Source organism: Xyrauchen texanus, chromosome 31 (genome assembly GCF_025860055.1).
Source record: "Xyrauchen texanus isolate HMW12.3.18 chromosome 31, RBS_HiC_50CHRs, whole genome shotgun sequence".
In the NCBI taxonomy this organism is placed as follows: Eukaryota; Metazoa; Chordata; class Actinopteri; order Cypriniformes; family Catostomidae; genus Xyrauchen; species Xyrauchen texanus.
The window spans coordinates 11,791,198-11,807,293 of record NC_068306.1 but is presented as its reverse complement, the minus strand read 5'-3'; the positions used below and the strand labels follow the sequence as shown (position 1 = coordinate 11,807,293).

General features: G+C 37.1%; 1 protein-coding gene across 5 annotated transcripts; it reads left to right on the top strand.

Annotated features, from left to right (window-relative positions):
- Positions 1-368: 368 nt before the first annotated feature.
- Positions 369-14,122, top strand: LOC127625290 (ER degradation-enhancing alpha-mannosidase-like protein 3). Of its 5 annotated transcripts, none has more exons than XM_052100491.1 (20): positions 369-995; positions 1,980-2,025; positions 3,470-3,570; positions 3,854-3,893; positions 4,764-4,876; positions 5,150-5,303; positions 5,514-5,648; positions 6,774-6,879; positions 7,169-7,266; positions 7,387-7,512; positions 7,631-7,714; positions 7,829-7,912; positions 8,006-8,130; positions 8,632-8,797; positions 8,992-9,146; positions 9,361-9,481; positions 9,605-9,781; positions 9,916-10,081; positions 10,364-10,555; positions 11,693-14,122. In XM_052100491.1, the coding sequence occupies exons 1-20, from the start codon at positions 850-852 to the stop codon at positions 11,893-11,895; spliced, it is 2,538 nt and encodes an 845-aa protein (XP_051956451.1). In that variant the 5' UTR covers positions 369-849; the 3' UTR covers positions 11,896-14,122. The 5 variants fall into 5 exon arrangements, with proteins under 5 accessions (XP_051956451.1, XP_051956449.1, XP_051956448.1 ...); XM_052100489.1 differs by having other exon boundaries at positions 6,774-6,921; XM_052100488.1 differs by having other exon boundaries at positions 9,361-9,781.
- The last annotated feature ends 1,974 nt before the right edge of the window (positions 14,123-16,096 follow it).

Below are 16,096 nucleotides of genomic sequence, written 5' to 3'. Positions count from 1 at the left end.
CTATTCACTTTTTAGTTTTATTCTATTATTATTATTATTTCTGTCTTGTTGCTGTATTGTTTGTGCACTGGAAGCTCCTGGCTTCAAGACATATTCCTTGTATGTGTAAGCATACTTGGCTATAAAGCCGCCAAGAAGTCCATGGGAAATAATATGATATTCAGATTAAATAATTCGATTTCAGATCGATTTTTTTCTTCTTTTTTCTTTTTTACCCCTCTTTTACATCTTTTTCTTTCTTTCTTCATCAATGCCTCACTCTTCCTCCCAGTAGGTGGCGAAAATACGCCTAAGGTGATTTGCCAACCGCCAATAAAATCCAAAGAAGAAGAAGTTTAATGGTGACATCATCAAGCCGTGCCCGGACGAGCGCTGATCAGTCGCTAAACTCAGCGGAATGAGGGGTCAAATTTAGATGAGATGGGGATTATACGGAGCTGGATTCCATCGATTTACCCGGATATATGTCTAAACATTTCAAAAGGGAACAAAAAGTTAAAAAGTAGTGCTGAGAACTACATTTGTTGGGTTGTTTACTAGTTAGTTAGTTGGTTGGCTACACAACTCGACAGAGGGACAAACTTCATTAAGTCTGACTTGTAAATAAAGAAATTGTCTGACTCTTTAATTAGAGTACAGATTAAATCTAATCATAATTTATTTAGAGAGCATTATGCACTATCATTAGTGGCGGGGATGTTTAATCAACTAATGCTAATTAACTGCATAGGACCAGAGTCAAAGGGATAAACGGTGACGGGTCTCTTAGCATCAGACCATTTAAAAGTTACATAAGAGGTTGATTTAAGGGGACGAAAAGAGCAGGTCGTCGAGAAAATATCTGTTTAAATGTGGGGAGACTGGATCAGAAGAGAAGCACATGGTTGTGGAGTCTTGGTTATGCTGCTGGCTGTTGTGTTTTTCTTCTGCCTTTTAAATGGAGGTACTGGTCAAGATGGGCAGACCATTACTGCAGAGGAGAAGTCCAAAATCAGGTTTGTTCAGTTAAACTGAAATAGACATGGTTGACTAATGTGTAATGTTACATGATTATTGAATTATTGATTGTACGCTTGCATGTGATGTGTATACTACGATGTTGGGATTTGATGACTTTGATTTCAGTCCATTTAGCAAGCTTTTTCCAATACCTTTAAAATCAAACTAAGAGATACAACAACCAATGGTGTGGTGCTTTGACACCCTGTCGGAGATATTTAAAGAGCCTTACGTAATGGTGGGCATTACCACCCATAAACTCTTAATTCAATGTCATTTTGATTTTGTCTCATGCGTATTATGTTGCTTTCTTCTTGGATATTCAATTCATAGGTGACACTATAGTTTCATTAGTTGTGTCATGTTTGTTTGAATTGGGAGAGGATTGCATAAAGAGGGTAAAAGCACATGAACACAATTGCTCAATTTAACTGATTCTTAAGGGTTGGACATCCTTTCTCTATCAGCCCAATGATTTGGTTGGTTGTCATTCTAATCTAATCCCCGTTTAAGCAACTGAGATGTTGTTTATCTGTAACCAAGATTTACCTCGTATCTTTGCTATTTATCAGGGTTTTGATATCTGTAATCATATTCTTTGAGGAATTTTTAACAGTCTTTGATTTCCCCTAGAATGCTGAATGTAAGCACATTGCACATATTTATAACAGAAAATAAGACAATGGGATGATTTTTTCCGATGTGGATGTTAAGTCAAATTTATTTATGTGTTCACCTGCATTGCTTTTTCTCTTAAAGTAGTAGCTGCTCACTCAATGTTTTATTCCGGAGTGGTGGTGGCATAGTGGGCTAAAGCATAGAACATGTAAGCAGAAGGTTACTGGTTCGATTCCCACCACCATTGTGTCTAACTCCTGGTTGCTCTGGGGGGAAGGTCCCTGTAATAAGTGCACTGTAAGTCACTTTGGAAAAACGCATCTGCCAAATGCATAAAAGTAAATGTACATTTTATGTTTTAGGGACCAGATTCTGGAGATGTTCGATCATGCTTATAACAGTTACATGGTAAGCAGCAAATAGATACCCACATCACAGCTATCAGCTCTTCATCTAATTGTAAAATAGCATCCTCCTGAACATTATTGAATTGTAATTTTTTTTTTTACATTATTGGTTTTGTTTTTTGGAATCCTTTGTATTTATTTGCATCAAATCACACTGTTTTTCAAAAGTAATTGTACCTTTGTTCTGTTACTTTACCTTGGAAATGTATGTATCTGTGATTGGTTAAAAGTAGGGCTGTCAGTAGGTAATGTTTTTTAATCACGATTAATCTCACATTTTAAAAGTAGTTAAATTTGAAACTATATGTACTTATTTCCTGTTGTAATGCATTTATTCGTGCTTTATTAACATTTTCCAAACGCCACAATATAAAGATAAAAATTCACTTAAATGGCTCCAACTCAATGAACATTAAAGTCTTCCCAAAGTCTAAGTGGGATGTTGACTGATTGAAAGAACTTGTATTCATTGAAATGTGCATTAAATCCTCATTTAAGGGGGGCCTGTGTTTGCTCAACGAATATTGTTATGTTAACTCTATACTCTGCTTAAAAGCTTAATTTATTTAGATGACCAGCTACTGGAAGCTTGCTTCTAAAACAACCAGGCCAATTTAACTGTTACACTTGTGTAAAATCACCACGCAGCATCTGCTTTATACAGCACAATGAGCAAGTAGCTAACAGCTACCAGTCATGTTATTGTTTGGTCAATTTATGTCGTGCTTAAGATGATGTCACGGCAGTAGATGCGGCGCAACTATGACGATCAGCCTATAATCCCACCCACGCTGAAGAGGCACTAAATTGCAGTGGAAATGCAAGCTCAGAAAAGTAAAGCGAATAGAGTTGCGGTGAGTCAAACCATAACGTGCAGTGGAAAAGTCCCTTTATAGATACTGGCTACCACCCCAGGAGTCAATAGTTCGAATCCAGAGTGTGCCAAGTGATTCCAGCCTGGTCTCCTAAGCAACCAAATTGGCCCGTTGCTAGGGAGGGTATAGTCACATTGGGTAACCTCATCTTGGTCGCTATAATGTGTGGTTCTTGCTCTCAGTGGAGCGCATGGTGAGTTGTGTTTGGATGCTGTGGAGAATAGCCTGAAGCCTCCATATTCGCCATTGCTCCGCGGTAACGTCCTCAACAAGTCATGTGATAAGATGCATGGATTGACAGTCTCAGATGCAACTGAGATTCGTCACTACGAGAACTTGGAGCGCATTGGGAATTGGGCATTCCAAATTGTGGTATTAACCATCTTACAGTGTTTACAGCTCACATGGAGCTGAATAAAATGTCAGAATCTAATGTCAAATCAGTACATGCCTTAATCACGATTAAAAAAAATGTACGCGTTAAACGTTTAAAATTAATTGCATGCTTTAACACTGACATCACTAGTTAAAAGATTAATTAAGATGTGTTTTTTTGTCCCTCTACATCAGAAATATGCATACCCAGCTGATGAGTTGATGCCTCTCAGCTGTAGGGGGAGGGTGAGAGGGCTGGAACCAAATCGAGGGGACATTGATGACTCTCTGGGAAAGTGAGTCTAGCTTTATCTCGCTTTCTTTCTGCCCTCTTCTTACTTCTTTGTTTGCTCACAAATCCTGTGTGATAGAGATTTATGTCATATTACATAATTAGACTTTGAAATTTAGTCTGTTTGCTATATTTAGTTGTCGAGACGGATATTATTTATTTTGTACTTGATAAATAAAACTTTGACTTTGATATGACTTTTGAAAAGAGTTTGGGTTATCTTGTAACTGTTTTCTGTGTTGATTCCTTGGGTTACTAATGTCAACCTCTCTGTCTCTCTTTTAAAGGTTCTCTTTAACATTAATAGACACTTTAGATACCCTTGTGGTGAGTTAAAACTCTTCTGTTTATTATTTTTACAGTATGTAAAAGTTTGTGGAAAAAAGCTAATACCCTATCTTATGTCAGCCAGACATGTTAAAGGGATAGGTCACCCAAAAGTTAAAATTCTCTCATTGTTTACTCACCCTCATGCCATCCCAGATGTGTACGTCTTCTGCAGAACACAAATTATGATTTTTAGAGGAATATCTCTGCAATGTAGGTACATTCAATGCAAGTGAATGGGTGCCAAAATTGATGCACATAAAGGTATCATAAATATAATCCACACAACTCCAGTATCCATACCTTCAGAAGGGATATTATAGGTGTGGGTGAGAAACAGATAAATATTTAAGTCCGTTTTTGCTAGAAATTCTTCTCTCTGCCTAGTAGGGGGTGATATGTATGAAGAAAGTGAATCACCAAAAACACAAGAAGAATGTGAAAGTTAAAGTGGAGAGTGACTGAACAGGGCGGTGAATTTATAGTAAAAAAGGACTTAAATATTGATCTGTTTCATATCACTTCTGAAGACATCGATTAAACCACTGAAGTATTATGGATTACTTTTATGCTGAATTTTTTTTGCCCATTCACTTTGCATTGGATGGACTAAAGAGCTGAGAAATTCTTCAAAAAATCTTCATTTTAGTTCAGCAGATTAAGGAAAGTCGTATATACATCTGGGATGGCATAAGGGTGAGTAAATGATGATGTGAACTATTCCTTTAAGTGACAAAGCATTTACAAAGCAAATACTCAACACACACACTTTTTTTTTTTTTTTTTATATAAGGCATTCTTGGCCATATTTGACTATCCCTGATATCTGTGGTGATGCTTATGAACTGTTTCCTGTTTTTTTCTGAGCAGTTGTTAAATAAACTGGATGAGTTTGAGGAGGCAGTCAAAAAGACGGTTAGCGACGTCAGGCTGGACAATGACATCGTTGTCTCTGTTTTTGAGACCAATATCCGTGTGCTAGGGTATGGATTATGAAGTTTCTCTTCCTTTTGGGATGTTCATATCTTTTTAAATAAACTTTTCAATATTTTAAAGATATTGATAGGTTAATACAGTAGCTTTTAAAGCCACACGTTTAAAGACTTTTGTAGCCCATGTTGCTTGTTTAAGTTTTAATAGTGAAAAGCAATGGTCGCTAAATTTACCTAGAGAATAAGTGATTCTATGCATCTAGAAATGGAATTATTAAAATGTATTAATTTGACTCCATTTACATTGCATTTTTGTTCATTCAGTGGCTTGTTGGGTGCACATGTAATGGCAGATGTTCTGAAACAGCGTGGAGAGAGGATGCAGTGGTACAGAGATGAACTGCTGCATATGGCCAAAGAATTGGGCTTCCGCCTCCTGCCTGCCTTTAACACCACCAGTGGCCTTCCTTACCCTCGGGTAACTCCACTAGATTTTATGTTTGGACAGAATTATTTTTACTTAATAACTCTAGATATGGGAACTCTGCATCTTTTACTTTCTCCAAAACCAGTTTGATGATACTTTTGAGCAAAGGCTACACAAGAATGATTCCACATTGTTTTGTAACCTGAACTGAGCAGAAGATTTTTTCAAATGTTTTGTTTGTGTTTTAATTTTTTTCGTTAGGTAAACCTGCGGTACGGCGTCCTCAACCCCCTCTCCCGTACAGGGACTGAGTCGGACACCTGCACTGCATGCGCAGGGACCATGATCCTAGAATTTGCAGCTCTAAGCCGACTCTCTGGGAACACAATATTTGAGGTAAACATTCAGGGCCCTATTTTAAGAGTACTAAGCACAGCACTATGCCATAAGTCATTCTCACTAAGTGGGCGCAAGTGGGTTTGGTGAAATTGTGTTCAAAGCGCTAATGGTTAGGGTCAAGTGTTATTTCATTATGAGGTTCTTCTCCGATTTAAACTAAGGCTGGACATTCATATGAAGTTGGTTATGTAAATGGGCTTTTTGCAATGAAGTAGAAGAATAGAAATTTGGACTTCTTTTGTGCATTAACTGCTTTTTGAATGTCAGGCATATTTTTATGACCGTGACACTTCTGTTGTACACATTGAAAATGTGATTCTCGTCAGGATTTGGATGTAGGCTTCATTCAATTAAAGAGAATGTAAGTATTATGAATCATATTGATCAAGTGACACACAAATCATGGCTAGTATTAACAGTGATCGTATCAGCCTTTTAGGTTGAGCTGTGGATTTCACTTCTACCAAAATATTTCTACAGTGTAAATTCAATTTATAAAAATCCTATATGTGTAATATATAACTACCTCCTGTAAAGTCCAAACACCACTTCTTCCACCAGCCTCTTTTGTAGTAACTTAAAAATCACTCTGCAGCAACAGGTGAAAACCATATTAATACAGATTAGATCATAAATACAATTGTAAATATAAACATAATAATAATTGGACTATAAACCATAATCTCTAGAGGGTTTTACACAAATCTCAAATGTTGTTTCATAAAAAGGCTACAACAGTGATTGTCAGGGACATCATTTTATTTTTCACTATATTTTCTGAGTTTGGACTTTATTACCACCTGCTGGTGGAATCTCCAAACTTCAAATGCAGGAACTGAGTTTAGACTTGAAAACAAACATGGATCAGAAACGTCTTAGCGCAATGACCTATTTCTCAGGAAATTAGCAAGTTGCGTTTTGCGACACTTCGTTAACATACAATACACCCACAGATAGTGCAAACACTCCCTACCACTGCCTCTTGCTCTGGCATAAAAATTGTGCTTAGAATAAGCACCCTCATGAAAATTAGATAAGATGTTGCTCGCGGTCATTGCGCGGTGACGAAAATAGAGCCCAAACAGTTAGATTGTACCAAGTGATTTTTTTTTTCCGTCACAGGAACATGCTCGGAAAGCTCTGGATGTCCTCTGGGAGAAGAGGCAAAGAGGAAGTGACCTCGTCGGCACCGTGATCAACATCCACAATGGCGACTGGGTTCGTAGGGGTGAGACTTCGAGGACCAATGACAAACATTCACTTAATGCCAGTAAAAATAACCCTCACAGTCTTTTATATAAATTTATTCATTTGACAGTTGCTTTTATCCAAAGCAACTTGGTGTTTTCAAGATGTGCATATTATCAGTATGTGTGTTCCCTGGGAATTGAACCCATGACCTTGATATTGATAGTGCCATGCTGCACCAGTTGAGCAACAGGAACCATCTCAAGCCACCTATGATTCTCATAGAGATAATAATTTCACATCAGTGTCTTCTCTGTTTCTTATTACAGATAGTGGTGTTGGTGCTGGAATAGACTCGTATTATGAATATTTGATGAAGGCATATATTCTTCTTGGGGACAAGGTGTACCTTGAGAGATTCAACACCGTAAGAGCTCTTTATTCTGTAATGCTGCTCTACTGATAATTGAAACCGCCAATAGTCACTTAAGTTACTTTTACATCAATTTCCAGTACACATGATTTGTGTCTTTGTCTGTTGTGACAGCACTACAGTGCCATTATGAAGTACATCAGCAAGCCGCCTCTGTTGCTCAACGTGCACATGCACAACCCCACTGTGAACGTGCGCAGCTGGATGGATTCCTTGCTCGCCTTCTTTCCTGGACTACAGGTTCCTTATTATACCAAGTTGCATCAAGAAATGAAGAGAAAGAGAAAAAGCACAAGTAGCTCTTTCGAAATGAAAAGGTTTAGAGATGAATTTGAACTTTGTGTCTAAACACATTCAGGTTCTAAGGGGAGATTTGAAACCTGCCATTGAGACACATGAGATGTTGTACCAAGTGACCAAACAGCATAATTTCCTCCCTGAGGTAATTCATGGACAGACTGCATCTAAACTAACCACCTAAATCATATAAGCAGCCCAATATTTAATGATTTCTTAATCCTTAATTCTTTAATTCAAATGATCTTTTGTCATACAGGCGTTTACCTCAGAGTTCAGAGTCCACTGGGGGCAGCACCCTTTAAGACCGGAGTTTGCTGAAAGCACATATTTCCTTTATAAAGTAAGTAGAATTGACCCTCTGAGGGTCAAGGTTGACTTCCACCATCTTCATGTTTTGTCTGTACTCAGACAGTGTTTTCCACCTCATTTCCAGGCCACAGGTGATCCATACTACTTGAAAGTGGGCCAGTCTATAGTGGAGAAGCTGAACACTCATGCGCGTGTCCCCTGTGGCTTTGCCGCAGTACAGGATGTGAGGACAGGAACGCATGAAGACAGGTAAGAGAGAGGCTGAAACTCATTAATCAGGTGATGAACATCAACAATAGACGATTTTCTCCATCGGGCTGAATGGTTCTGAGCACGGTCAGTGATGGTGCAAGCACTTCACTTGAACACGGTTCGGGGTGGATTTCTCAGCACAGTTAGCTAACCATACTAAGGACAGAGAACTGTGCTGGTGGAACGGCTTTAGTGGCATGGCGACTCAAGATTGGTCACTTGCCGGGTCAATCCATTCTAATTCTGATTTCACTGCACCACTGTGGAAAATAACAACAACTTTTAATTGGTCAACAAGCCTGGATCAGTACAGAACGGCATGATTCAGCAACGTTATCTGTTCGGCCTGATGATGGAAAAGTGCCTCGGAAGAGATGACTTTAGGAATTATTGAGACACACAAGCCAGCCTTTCCCAGCATTGGATCTCTTTCCTGATTAATTTTGAAATGTTGCTCGAGCTCGAAGTAAATGGATTCTTGTGTTTGTTTGTTTCAAGGATGGATTCCTTCTTCCTGGCTGAGATGTTCAAGTACCTCTACCTGCTCTTTTCGGAGAAGAGCCAGTTGCCTATAGACATTGATGACTATATTTTTACTACTGAAGCTCACTTGCTTCCAATATCTCTGTCCTCGACCCAGCCCCACTGCCATAGCAACAACACGGTAAGAATTCTCACAAAGGACTCCAAAATGATCTTGTCCTGCCAACTACAATGGGACTTTTGAAATAATACTTTTGGATCCATAATAACTAATGACTGGATGTTTTGCAGACTTTCATCAGTCATTTGACTTTGGTTTCACCTACATTTCCACAATGTGATAATTTCTAAATGGCTTTTTTTTGTGTCTTTCAGGAACCTCAAGGGGCTCATGTGGACGATTTGTTTTCATACTGCTGCCCCAGTGCTCAGACCCTGTTCCCCAACAACCCCACTTTTGCCAGGACTATCAGAGATGGCTACAAATACCTCACCGGTGTGGGCAGAGTCCAGCAGAACTCACCTGTCAGGTGGGTCTGTATGTTATACAGGTTTACCTTCAACCGAAAACTTGCCTACAAACCCATTAGTCTAATTAAAGATGATGTAACCACTTATGACTTTGGGAAGGAATATGACCCTGACATTTCTAAAAAAAAAATTGTGAAGAAGTAAGATTTAACCCTTGGATAAATAGCATTTGCTAAATGACTATTTTATATAACACACCATTCTTTCACACAGGGGGATTGAACTACCTCTTCATGACACAGGCCTGGAACCAGTGGAGTTTCTGAAGAGCATGGGCATCTCTCTAACACCCCTTACTGAGCTAACCTCTGCCAGTTTAGGTTCAGCAGCTCTGGTGAAACAGCCATATAATTTACATTTACTCACTTTGTTGCATTGGACCAACTGTTGGATATATGTCATTTACTGTGTCATTTCCTCTGCACATCCATTCAGTCATATGTCTCACTTTCCAAAGGACTCTCAGAAAGGTGTTTACAAGTTGAAGCTGGTTGCTGAGGTGAGCCAAACCCCTGAGCATGAGGAAGTGGCCCCAATGATTGTGCAGCTCATTTCCCCTCCGTTTTTGGGAAGAACGGTCCTTACAGCTGGACCAGCAAAGTTTGGAATGGACCTTGCCAAACAAGAGCACGGGGTAAGCAGTCATGCAGAAATTTTTTTTGTCTAGTTGCAGTTGACAGTAGTTGCAGGGCACATTGTTCATTAATTTACATTTTAATTAAATGGTTGTTTTCTTTTTCATCGTATCTCTATTTCCCCTTCTTTTAGGTGAAGGGCAGTATTGTGAGAAGTGTTCCATACACAGCATGTGGGTCCATTGAGAACGCAGTGGAGCTGCAAGGACACATAGCGCTGGCATTGAGAGGAGACTGCATGTTTGCTGCTAAAGCTCGCCACCTGCAGGAAACAGGAGCCATTGGAGTCATCTTCATTGGTCAGCTGAACTATGATAAACTTTAAATCATCTATTTCTTATTTTAAACGTTAATTTACAATTGCGTGAATATTCTGCGTAATATATGAATATATTAAATAGATTTATTTAATAGATTTATAAATATATAGAAATTATTTGGATATTATGTATGAATATATTGAAATAAATTCTGTTTCTAGACCTAATGTTCATCTCTCTGTCACCCTGTGAGCATTTCTATGCATTCACTATAAATAGTAATGAAGAATTTGTATCGTTTGCTTTTGAATGTCCTCACAGATTACAGAGAGGGCAGCAGCAGTACCGAGACTCCACTGTTCCAGATGGTTGGAGATGGTGACTCTACAGATGACATCACCATTCCTCTGGTGTTCCTCTTTAGTAAAGAGGGAGCTATACTCACTTCTGCTCTAGAGGAACATCACAATGTGGACGTCCTCCTCCTGCCCAAAGAGAAACAACTGGGGAAAGGTACCACACTGCTGAATCTGGTTTGCATTTGTAGCCACACAGCTAAGTCTGTTAATGACAATTGTGTCAGGATTTATTATTCTCATGTTTCTGATTTATTTATTTTTTTATTGTTATATTTTTAAATACCTGTAATTTATCGCACTCCATTTGCCTACTGTACATAACGGAATTGTTTAACTTGTAAATTTCTAGATTCAATTATAAATAACAAATTAAATGGGTTGACAAACACACTTTATAACATACAACAACACCATTTACATTTAGTTGAAGGCACACCTCCAAACCATGTTTTGCTACTTCCTATAAAGTTAAGCATTAATCATTTTTGTTGCATCGCTCAACATGTTGCCAGAAATCACCAACTTTAAGGGATAGTTCACCCAAAAATGAACATTCTCTCATTTACTCACCCTCATGCCATCAGATGTGTATGACTTTCTTTCTTTAGCAGAACACAAATGAAGATTTTTATAAGAATATCTCAACTCTGTAGGTCCATACAATGCAAGTGAATGGTGATCAGACCTTTTGTAGCTCCAAAAGTCACATAAAGGAAACGTAGAAGTAATCCATATTACTCCAGTGTTTAAATCCATATCTTCAGAAGTGATATAATAGACATGGGTGAGAAACCGATCAAAATTGAATGCCTTCGTTTACTTTAAATTTCCCTTTCATATCTGAAAGTTAGTGGAGATATAGATTAAAAAAGGTTTCTCACCTACAGCTATTATATTTCTTCTGAAGATATGGATTTAAACACTTTAGTTGTATGGATTACTTTTATGTTAACTCAATGTGATTTTGGGACTACAAAGTTCTGATCTCAATTCACTTGCATTGTATCAACCTACAGAGCTGGGATATTCTTCTAAAAATGTTTGTTGGTGTTCTGCTGAAGAAAGAAAGTCATAAACATCTGGGATGGCATGACGCTGAGTAAATGATAAGAGAATGAATCAAGAATAGAAAATGAATGACTTTTGGTCATTTTGCCACTGCAGATCAGTGTATGAGTGAATGCCCCAAAAATGGTTGTACACCCCTCAGCAAGAGATGGTGTCATCAATTATTTTTGCAAAATTTTTCCAGAAGAAAAATAATGTACATTATTTTCTTGTACAAAAACAGAGAAATTGAACATTAAATTCCGTCTGGCTAAGGATGGAGAGTTTGCCGAGGGGGAGGTGGAGAGCACAACCATCCAGCTTGTGCTTGAGCAAAGCGAGGCAGCCACTGAGATGGGCATTAATGGGAGAGAAGCCACATCCTCAACACGGAACAACCAGGAGACCTGTGCTTCGTCACAGAGAGCCCCAGAGAGCAGCCCCTGACAGTGGGACCTAATTGTGTCTCTGTTACCCTTCACAGAATGCTGGGCTGTCACTGATCTCAGATTAGGCAACGCAGGCGATGTATGTGATGGACAATCTGTTTCTACAATCTGAACTCCTTGTTGGAGTTAACAAGATAGTCAAACTCTCACTTCCCCTATTAATATTTAAGGATGGTCTCCGCTTGCGTAGTTTCAGAGTTGGAACCGTATAGATCTGCAGAGTCAGAGGGCAAGTCATGAAGAACTGTCTCTTTTATTGAGTTATTTGCTAAATATTCTTCTTAATGGTCTGCAGTGAAAAAGTAAAGAAAGAAGAACTGGTTCTGTGTTATAGAGTCTTACAAGATGTTCTCTCACACCAATTTATCTGGATCGGAGTTTATTTGAATGTTTTTCTTTTTCTTTTTCTTTCCTAGCAAATCGGCTCGTTTTATTTTTTTAATGTTTTTATTCTTTATCACATCTAAGTGGCTTGAAGTTTTAGGACAACCTTAACACAGGGCTCCTATGACCAAACCGAAAAAACAGTGTTGTAGCCATTGTATTACAGACTATTTTAAATGGGGGATATTGGACCAAACTACTGTACATAGTTTAACTCTCTCTCTCTCGCTCTGTGTGTGTTTGTGCCGATCAGCCACAATATTAAAACCCGTCTGGCACCCACAGTCATCCATGCGATTATCTAATCAGCCAGTAGTGCATAGAATCATGCAGATACAGGTGAGGAGCTTCAGTTAATGTTCACAGCAACCACATCAAGACGGGCTGGTTTGAGTATTTCTGTAACAGCTGATCTCCTGGGATTTTTACACACAACAGTCTCTAGAATTTACTCAGAATGGTGCCAAATACAAAAAACATCCAGTAAGCGAGCAGTTCTGTGGACAGAAATGCCTCGTTGACGAGAGAGGTCAACAGAGAATGGCCTGACTGGTTTGAACTGACAAAGTCTATGGTAACTCAGATAACCACTCTGTACAATTGTAGTGAGAAGAATAGCTTCTCAGAATGCTACTTTGGGATGCGGGTTGGCGCTGTTTTGACAGCACGAGGGGGACCTACACGATATTAGGCAGTTGTGGCTGATCGGTGCATACATATATACTGCGTGTGTATGTGTATATATATATATATATTATATATGTATATATATATATATATATATATATATATATATATATATTATATACATGCATGTAGTATATTACACAGACACATCAGGGAAATCATAGACGAATGATTTGAATGTGTGTGTAAAAGCCGGACGAGGTGGCCTTTATCATTTCATCACGGAATGTGTACATTTCATCATGTGCCAATAGTAAATGTGTGTGTTTGTGTATGCATGTGTGCATATTGGCAGATTATGTATTTGACATTTACCTCTTACTTAAGCATATTTTAACCATTTCAACTTCTGTCGTGTGGTCACAGGATGCACAATACACCAAACCATTAGAAAGGTTACATATAGTTATATTTACACTTGGTCTTGTGCAATGAGAAATACATTTCATGTGTACAGTGTCTTTGTGGATCACATGATAGGGTGATAATGACTGTTAGTCTGTTAAAATTGATCATGAAATGGCAATTTATTTAATTCTGTGCAGCCCAACTTTCCCACAGTTATGTTTGCCACCACAATGTAAAGAAACACTCAATTGCTTACACTAGATTCATTGTTTTAAATATATTGCTGTTATGTTACTTTACTTTCAATGCCAGTTTGTCTCGCACATTTCCATATATTGCTCAGCCTGCATTCTCAAATAAGATTTGCCTTACTATTTCAGATGATCTATCACTTTAGTCTGGACGATTGTGTGGATAACTGTTCTATCATTACCAAATGTTTCCATTTCAAGTCTTTAGGTTTGGTATCTTGTACTGTTATTTCTGGCTGTTCTCAAAAGGATGTCAGTCTGTGTACCTCTTTTCTCACTATCTCAAGGGCTTATGACTGATTCACTTTAAAGTGGGGGCATATTACAGATCAGATGGGATTATAATTTATTTCTTAAGATATTTTCTATACATTACTTGAGATGATGTTTGCCATATAGAATGTGTATCATAAAGGTTATCTGAAGCATTTATTAAGGACCAGAGTTGTGAGATATTGTATATTGTAAAATTAGATTTTAAGAGTGTCTTTTTAAGAGCTGTTTTTGTAACGATTTATGAAAGAATTATCGGAACTTGCCATTAAATAAAGTTATGACCCTACTTTGTTGTGTACTTTTTGATGTGATAGAATTTTTCACACTCGTGAAAAAAAAAAAATGCACATTTTCACATCCCTGGAGTGGAGATTTTAAAAACATACCAATAACCAAAGCATTGGCAAAAAAAAAAATGTGACTAGAATTTGATGGAATTCTGGAAGAGGTCTTTGAAATTGGATGGTTCGCACTACCAAGGGCGTGGCAGCTGTACTCTTTAAAGAGGTGATTATTCATGTTTTTTTATCATTTAGATGTTGATCTAAATTATAGATTTTCTTTACTCTTATAATGCTTAAAACCTCTACTTAAGTCTCTTTGTAGGTCGGTAGACATACACATTTTAAAGGATTAAAATGTTCTTTTGATCATTGATGCATGGAACAACTCATTTCACACAAGACACTCATTTGTCATCACCTTCTGGAATCACCAGAAATGGAGTGAGGTAAAGTTAGTTTTATATTTGACATTTGTGACAATACCCATTAAATCACATTTTCAAGCCAAACCAACTTGGACAAGCATGAAAAGGTTTTCTTTGCCAAGTACAAAGCTGATTTTTTTAAAAAAGTTGTATTTTTCTCATATCAATTTTATTAGCCCTATAAATCAAACAATTTAACCATTTGATATTATGTCATCACAAAAAATATGAAATGTCCTTAAAAATATCCCTTTCATTTCACAAGGTTCTGTTTGTGGAATTTACATTCTATATGATTTCAAATAAATCTAGTAATGATGATTTTTGTAATATTCTAATTCCATTAAACTTAACGATCGTTTGACCTAGAGACATAAAACCAACTGGAAAATATCTGAATATCTTTCTTCATACAGCACAAGACTGGAGTACATGTTCAGAACTTTTTATACAGATATTATAATTCTATAGTCATTGATTTTAATAGATTTATAGGGATACTTGAATCTGTATAAAAAGTTCTGAACGTGGTTTGGCTTGAAAATGTGATTTGCACGAAGAGTTTAATGGGAATTGTCACGAATGTCAAATATAAAACTAAATTTACTGCACTCAGAAATGGTCACTGAATCATTAAAAGAATCTTAACAAATGTATGTGAATGTAGTCAAAACACTCAAGCCACTTTGATAAATATAACTCCCACAATGCACAATTGCCATTATTATAATTGATTAAATAATTTATTCAGGACCAGCTTGTGCTCAGTCTTTTATTGTCATGTGTAAAACAGAAGCAAGTGCTCCACAAGATGCCCTTTATTTTTGCAGCTAATATTGCAATACTTGAATCTTTAAAATACTAATATTAAAAGTAAATAATATGTATATATTTATATAATATTTATATATTAATAACTACTGTAATATAGTCAGGGTTGGGGAGTAACTGAATACATATGATGGGATTACGTATTTAAAATACAAAATATAAGTAACCGTATTCCACTACAGTTAGAATAGAAAAGTATTTTGATTACTGAAGAGATTACTTTGCATTTTATTGTCATTTGTTTCATTTAATATTTAGTCCTTTCAGATGGAACACATTTATACATATAAATGATGTGATCTAAAGTGCATTTGAACAGCGGTGAAACTCTTTCTTATGATGTGTTACATTCATACAGCGAGAGAAGTTTGGAGCAGAATAGAAATAAACCTTGTGTAAATTGTCAGCTTTACACTAAGCTAAAATGCTATTTCTAGCCCATGTTACCAGGTACAATCATATTTTTTATTAAGAAAATTCATGTTGGATCATAATGATTTTTTTTCTAATAAGACCTTTGATACTAGGGCAAAAATCATATTATTGATAATAATTTTTTTATTGTTTTCCTGTAAAAAAAGATCAATTAGATGTATCTTGATTTAGAAGCAACACTGCTTAAGATATTTAGGTTTTTCAGATAATGTATTTTTAACGTGTATTTTGTCTTACTGTACTGGCAGAGTTTTTATAGTCAAAACTCTGCCAGTAAA

Excerpts from the sequence above, each read along its gene's own strand:
- LOC127625290 (XM_052100487.1), top strand. The coding sequence starts at position 850 with ATGTGGGGAGACTGGATCAGAAGAGAAGCACATGGTTGTGGAGTCTTG. Across the intron at positions 3,571-3,853 it reads ATTGATGACTCTCTGGGAAA|GTTCTCTTTAACATTAATAG; the intron begins GTGAGTCTAGCT and ends TCTCTTTTAAAG. Across the intron at positions 3,894-4,763 it reads ACACTTTAGATACCCTTGTG|TTGTTAAATAAACTGGATGA; the intron begins GTGAGTTAAAAC and ends TTTTCTGAGCAG.